Source organism: Callospermophilus lateralis, chromosome 7 (assembly GCF_048772815.1).
Source record: "Callospermophilus lateralis isolate mCalLat2 chromosome 7, mCalLat2.hap1, whole genome shotgun sequence".
Lineage (NCBI taxonomy): Eukaryota > Metazoa > Chordata > Mammalia > Rodentia > Sciuridae > Callospermophilus > Callospermophilus lateralis.
Genome location: NC_135311.1, coordinates 38,290,306 through 38,298,021, shown reverse-complemented (window position 1 = coordinate 38,298,021; position 7,716 = coordinate 38,290,306). Strand labels below are relative to the sequence as shown.

Genomic DNA, 7,716 nt, shown 5'->3' with positions numbered 1-7,716 from the left:
TTCAACTTAATTCTGTATTGTAATATATGTAGATCTATGTCTTCATTCAAGTAAGTCTTCTTTATTATTTCAATAAATTTTGAAATTTTTCCAACAGAGTTCAGCTATATATTTTTTTAAGATTCATTTCTATTTAAATGCTTTTGTAGTAGTATATTTTATATTTTTTAAAATTTTTTCTTGTGATATTTAGAAAAACAATCTCTACTACAAATTTTTTATCTAGTAAAATTACTAAACACTGATTAATTCAAATACATTTTTAAAAATTATTTCCATCTCCTACAAATACAATAACATAAAAAAATTTGATTTGTCTTTCAAAATGTTTATTTTTAAAATCAACTTATGATGTACCCAGGACCTTAAGTAAAATATTGAAAAGAAGGAGTATTAATGAGCTATTGTTTATATCTCAAAGGAAAAACTTTCAATATTTTACTTTTAGGTTTAATATTTGTTCCAGCTTCTTTGTAAGCAAATGTCCTCTGATTAATAAAGTAGCTTTCTATTCTTCATTGGTTAAAAATATATACATATATGCATGATCAAGAATGCCCTTCTTTAATCAGTTAAGGTAAAGAATTACAGTAAAATTTTTATAATGCCAAACAAATAATCACTTTCATTTTGGGAATTGAACTTAATTTACTCCATTTTCTGTTATCTTTTTGCCATATGTGCTAATATTTGCTATAAGCTAATATTTGTGTGTGTGTTCTCAGTGGAAATGATATGAAATTTTCTTTTCTCTCACAATTCTTATTAAGATTTGATCTCACTATTTTTCTCAAGAAAGAGCTGGGGATTTTTCCTTTCTTTATGGTCTTTGAACAACTTATGAATTATTGAATGTACAGTATTTTTGTTGAAGCTATTGGGACCCGCATGTTTCTTTGCTGAATGACATGGCGGTGAATTATTAAGTTGCTTAATGTTCATATAAATACTCAATTTATTTTAGAATGAATCATGTTAAGGTTTATTTTACTTGGCATTTATTGACTGTCATCTAAATTTCACATATCTATACAGATATTCTTCTCAGTCTGTCCTTATTAACTGGTTACTCTGTGGCATCCGTGGTTAGAGTAATGGTATGAGTTGGACTGTGAATGAATTGTTATATCCCCTTTATTATTTTTGATGTTTTTTGGGGTTCTCTCTCTAATCAGTGTCATTGTAGATTAACCAGTTTTATTAGTTTTTTTTTATTATCCATGTTTTGACTATGTTGATAACTGTATTGGAATTTTCTTACCTATTTGAACTCCTACCTTACTGCATACAACCTTTTTTATTTATATTTATGAAGGAATGCTGAGACCAACAGGTCAGAAAAAGACTGCCATTGACAGGTGGTTTATTACTCACAGTTCCCACATGAAGAAGGGAAGCACCCCACACCCCACCACCCAGGAAGCATCAGGGAGAGAACAGCAGAACAGAGTTTGGTCAAAGGTGGAGAGAATGAAGAGAAAGTCAGGAAAGCAGCAGGAGTCCGGTATCCATATGAATGTGATTTTTAACATAATCATATCATCTCAATGGCTAGCTGGCATCACCTTTCAATCAAAAATGCCATGCATCATATTAATTGGCTGTGGCTCTTAGCAGACATGAATTCAATTTAACATGTTAAATAAAACAATGAGGATGCTCTTAGGTTCCCATGCTCAGGAGAGAGGTCATAGTATACTTGCCTTACCTGAGAAATAAAGACAAAAACACTTGTGGCATCAACCAGATTGTTTGGATCAAAACGAGGTAGCTTACATGAAAGCATTTTATTTTCTGCAAAGTCTGATATAAGGGAAAGAGTATTGAGGCAGGTGTGGGGAGCTTTGTAAGCAAATGAACTATGCCAGGCATGATGACAGTGAGCACGCACAAGTGTGTCCTGTGGGACAGCTCTTTCCATTTTTTAGCTATGCATCAAATCATCACAAGGTGCCCCATAAACAGATACAATGTATACATGCAACTTATGTACATGTACAATTTATGTATGAGTTAACATAAAATTAAAACTCAAAAAAATTAAATAACATAAAATAAAGTAGCCAACAAGTTGGGAGATATTGAGTAGAACCAATACTACACCTGATTTCTACTGAATCTCTTATACTAATTGTGAGAGTAACAATGCTTAGGACTCTGTAGGGAGGGAAGTCCTAGACAGTAAGATAATAGGAGGTTTCTGAGATAATCTGTTTTTGTTTCCTGAACACTAACATTTTCTGGCTATTAATTGCCATAAATTCAAATTGCATTCTATTTCCTCTTCTTGTATTATCCTAGCCTAGTATTTCCTGCTCTGCCCCCATCCCAAAGATCCTCAAGGCCTTTTGTTTCACAGGGAGGAATGCCCTAACCCTGGGACCCATATGTTATGCCTGCTCTGCTTCCCAACTCCATAAACACAGAGCACAGCTGTAGTCAAATCGTGAAAGAAAAGTCAAAATCTGGAGAACCGAGAACTCTTTGGATGAGAAACAGAGAGAAACGTTGAAGAGCCATTGATTTGACCAATTCTAAAAAGTCTACCTATTCCAAAATATTACATGCTAAGCCTGACAAGGTGGCACATGCCTGTAATCCTATTGACTCAGGAGACTGAGACAGAAGGATCACAAATTTTGACTCAAGATAAAATTTTTAAAAGACTGGGTATTAGCTCAGTGGTGTAGCACTTACCTAGCAAGTGTCAGGCCCTAGGTTCAATCCCCAGTGTCACACACACACACACACACACACACACACACAAAAAGAAAGATAGAAAAAATCACACTGAAGTCCATACATACATAAAATTATGATTTACCATTAAAAATAAAATAAAGCTTATTTTAACAAATATGAAAAATGATAATCTTTTAACCCTACATATTTAAATTTCTTCACTTAATTAAAATAAAACAAGGAAGTGCAAAAATATAGAAAACATGAGTCAAATGCAGGACTACTTTGTTCTGATTCAGAGATCAAGGATTTTCTAGCATTGAGATGGCAAAGATCAGATGTTTTCTTCTCAAATATTTTGGTAATGGGTGTGCAAGATAAAGGTAAAAATGTTTAAGAAAGGGACTGTGATTACTATATGTGAAGCACTGTTTCAAGCATTTTACTTACTTTAATTATCTTCTTTATGAGACTGTATTATTATTTATGTTTTACAAATGGCAAAAACCAATCACACTGAACTTTATGGATCTAACTGATCAAGGAAAGATTCCAACTCCAATCTTCTAGCTTCCAAGCTCAGGACTGGAGTCATGGTACTCCAGGGATAACTAAATGGGTTGAGATAGAAGGAAAAGAAATCATCGTGCTAGGAGCCTGGACATGCAAGAACACTGGAGAACCATACAGGACAAGAAAAACAATTTAATTTTTTAATTTGCTTATTGAAGCTAATTGTTCTTAATCTATTAATCCTAAGTTTTCAATTCTGTATAGGAAGAAGGGACATAATGGGTTAAACAGAGAATTGTTTTCATTCATTAAATAGTTTTTTAAAAAAAACATATTAAATGGCTCCTTTTAACTTTTCGCTATTTCTATAACAGGAATTGGTTCCCCTATTGTACAGAGTAACAGTTTCTTGTAAAAACAAACAAAAAATTACCTGAAATATCATATTTTTATCTAGAGATGTTGAGAGAAAAAGAGAGTAACCTTCCAAGCCTGGCAATATACTTAAAGTCAAGGCATTGGGGAATGTTTGTACTCTGATGACCTTTGTCATTATCTCCCCTAAATCCACTCACAGGAACAAGTCATCCCGATTCGAGGTTTCAACACAACCACGGTGGTGACCCACTTTGTCCTGGTGGGCTTCTCCAGCCTTGGGGAGCTGCAGCTGCTGCTCTTTGTCCTCTTCCTGCTCCTGTACTTAACCATCCTGGTGGCCAATGTGACCATCATGGCCGTCATCCGCCTCAGCCAGACTCTTCACTCTCCCATATATGGTTTCCTCTTCTTCCTTTCATTTTCTGAATCCTGCTACACTTTGGTCATCATCCCTCAGCTGCTGGCCCACCTGCTCTCAGCCACCAAGTCCATCTCCTTTGTGGCCTGTGCCACCCAGCTCTTCTTCTGCCTTGGCTTTGCCTGTACCAATTGCTTTCTCATTGCTGTGATGGGATACGATCGCTACGTGGCAATCTGTCACCCCCTGAGGTACTTGCTCCTCATGAACAAAAGGCTAGGACTGGGCTTGGTTTCTCTATCAGGAGTCACTGGCTTTTTCATTGCTTTGGTGGCCATGAACCTCATTTGTGACATGCCTTTTTGTGGTCCCAACAGGGTCAACCACTATTTCTGTGACATGGCACCAGTGATCAAATTAGCCTGCACTGACACCCAGGTCAAAGAGCTGGCTCTCTTCAGCCTCAGCATCCTGGTGATCCTGGTGCCTTTTCTGCTAATTCTCATATCCTATGGGTTCATAGTTAACACCATCCTCAAAATTCCTTCCGCTGATGGCAAGAGAAAGGCTTTTGCCACGTGTGTGTCCCACCTCACGGTGGTCTTCATCCACTATGGTTGTGCATCCATCATCTACCTCCGGCCCAAGTCCAAGTCAGCCTCAGACAAGGATCAGCTGGTGGCCGTGAGCTACACAGTGGTGACGCCCTTGCTTAATCCTCTTGTCTACAGTCTGAGGAACCAGGAAGTAAAGACTGCCCTGAAAAGAGTTATGACAATGCCTAAAGCTACCAAGATGAGCTAAGGACAGAATTTTTAAAATTAACGAGGAAAGTCACAGAAGAAATGAAAGTTTTAAAATCTTTCTCTGACTTTTTAAACACGAGTTGAACAGTTCTTCCCCTCCTAGAAGGAAGCAAGTCCATTTCCTACATTGTCCAATGCCCGTTTCAAAAAAGAAGAAAAGGAACTCACACTTTGCAAAAAGAGAAAAGATAAGAACCTTTAGGGGAAGACACAATCAAAAATGAAAATCAAGCCAAGAATTACTTTTCTGGTCGGATAAAAGAAAAAAGGTCTGACGTGGTTAAAAGCATTGTCAGGACATGGCCATTTATATAGCAAATTCACTCTGTACCAGGTCCTAAGCAAAGAGGGAAAAAAATCCCTAAATTCTTCTTTGAAATGTTTAATATTTATTTATTTATTTATTTATTTATTTATTTATTTATTTATCAGTACAGGGAGGAGGGGGTTGATCCAGGGCCACATACATGCTAAGGCAAAGGCTCTAGCACTGAGTATGTTGGTACATGCCTATAAGACTAGTGGCTTGGGAGGCTGAGGCAGTAGAATTGTGAGTAAAGCCAGTCTCTGCAGCTTATCAAGGCCCTAAGCAACTCTGGGAGAATTTGTTTTAAATAAAATATAAAAAAGGTTCTGGGGATATGGCTCAGTGGTTAAGCACCCCTGGGTTCAATCCTCATTACCAAAGAATAAATAAATAAAATAAATAAATCCATAGTTTTTGGTGGTGGGAGAGCAGTAGGTAGGTTGAAAGATAAATAATAAAAAAATTATCATGCAAGATATTTTGATCTAGTAAAGGAATATAAAAAATGGTTTTAAGAATCAAAAAATGAAAATAAAATGAATCTTTATTCCTTCTGAAAGGTAAAAAGTTTTGGGATTGAAAAACCAGCCTCTATCTCAGAGCAAAGCCTGTCCCAGGAAGGGACATGACCTTTGTCCTTGGAAAGACCCACAGAGCACTCCTAGGCACATTCCCACCCTGCTAAATTGTTTGTTTACAAATAACAGGAGAGATCTGCTGTGCCAGGTGTCCCTGACTCAGTCAGGCTAGGTGGGGACTTTTAGCAACCCCCTAGCAACCACCAATCAGTATGAGACAGGGAAATACCCGGGATGCCAGATGACCCTCCCAGTAGTTTATGGTGGCTGATAATATGTTGGGAAACCATGTAGTTCAGCATGAACACCCCTTTTGGTTTAAACCAATCAGTTCAAATGAATCCCCCTCTTGTAGTAACCAATCACCCCTACCCAACTTGTTGCCGCCAGTGAATGTGCTAATCATGTTTTAGAGTTGTTATTTGATTTTCCCGCAGTGTGTGATGATTTGCTAAGAGATGCTATGATGTATGTGAAGTTCCCTGCCTTCTATAAAGAATGTATAAAACTGCTGCAAACCCTGGGCTCGGGGCCTCTCAGCGTCACCAGTTGCTGTGTGCACATGTGGAGGATGGAGCTAGCTCGCAATAAACACCTCTTTGCTGTTTACATCAATCTTGGTCTCTGGTGGTCTTTTGGGGGTCCCGAATTCGAGCATAACAGGATAACTGGGATGAGAAGAAAGAAGAGAAAATTTGAAGTGGAGTCTTAAAGGGAGAAAAAGATTTGAATACTAACAAAGTGAGTTTTTCCAGTGGAAAAAATATTAGTTAACATTGTAGACTGTTGATTTTTAAACTTTATACTAGATTTTTATTATGCTAATTAGAAAGCAAACTTTACATTTTTGCTTATAGTTGTACTTTGTTTTCATGAAGTGGTATGTCTAAGTCGGTAAGAGGATATAATTGTATTTAGTAATGAATTAAATACTCCATAGTGACAGCTTCATGCTTGATGCTCAAATGAACACAGCATTCTAATGAGGCAGACAAGGCCACCATCTTTCCACTGACCATAACTGTGATGGCAGTAATGCAACACTCATGTGAATCTACCATTTTTTAAAATAATTTGAATATAAACATTGAACAGAATTAATCTTAAATCCTAACTCTATTCTTTTCAAGCTGTGTGATTTGAGACATGGTATTTAAAACTGTTAAAACAGATGAGTCTTAAACTTTGGGTTTTGTTTTGTTTTTCCTTTTCAGAGAATCTGTAAAATATCCAGCTAATGAAGCCAGATTTAAAGTTAGGTAGTCAGTGTAGTTAGGTAAATTGGGTCTAATATAGAGTGAAATCTAAAATGGAGGCCATGCTGGGAATGACTCAGGGAAAACGCAGGACAACTCATGGAATGTTAATGAAGTCCTGAAAAGGCCCTAGGCCAAAGTCCACCTCAAAGAAATGTTAATGGAGCTCAGGAAACAGCCCCCAACAGATTTGGAGATAGCCCATCCTAGAGAAATGATAAGCCCATCCCAAAAGGTGATAATTGGGCCCACCTGTGTCCTAACCCCTTCAACCTACATTCCATCACTGAAAGAACTATAAAAAGGGGAAATAACAGCCCTTCCACGGATTCCCACCTCTTGGGTCCCCTTCTTCCTCCAGGAGAAGTCTTTTCTGCTGTCCTTTAATAAACTTCTAATTTCTATTCTGACCTTGCCTCGGCGTGCTTCTTTGGTGTTATTCTTCAACATTGGGGAAGCAAGAACTCGTCACTGGTCAACAGCGGTATCATATTGGAGGTCCCATACCGAGATTCTACACCGAGGTAAGTGCATGCACCCCATGTCTGTTTGAGGTGCATCTTTCTCTCTCTTTCTCTCTGGAGGGTAAGGTGGGCACCCAACGGCTACTTAAACGCAATTAGTGCAGCCGCCACTTTTCAAGACTCGGGTGAGAGGTTTCTTGGCCTAGGCAGCTCTTAATCACCTGTTCAATACAGAGCAGGCATGTTGGGTTCTGCCAAAGCCGCTTCCAACTTTTCTATCTGGGCCCGGAGAGCAATTGGCGTGAGTACACGGTGTCCCGAATCCCGATCTGCCTCGGATGCGTGGAGGTGGGGGAAGGAGTTTGGAACAACTG

The 7,716-nt window shown here is 38.0% G+C and overlaps 1 protein-coding gene across 1 annotated transcript; it reads left to right on the top strand.

Moving 5' to 3' along the window:
* The first annotated feature begins 908 nt into the window (after positions 1-908).
* LOC143404201 (olfactory receptor 10T2-like) lies at positions 909-4,735 on the top strand. Its single transcript, XM_076862483.1, has 2 exons — positions 909-914; positions 3,773-4,735. The coding sequence occupies exons 1-2, from the start codon at positions 909-911 to the stop codon at positions 4,733-4,735; spliced, it is 969 nt and encodes a 322-aa protein (XP_076718598.1).
* The last annotated feature ends 2,981 nt before the right edge of the window (positions 4,736-7,716 follow it).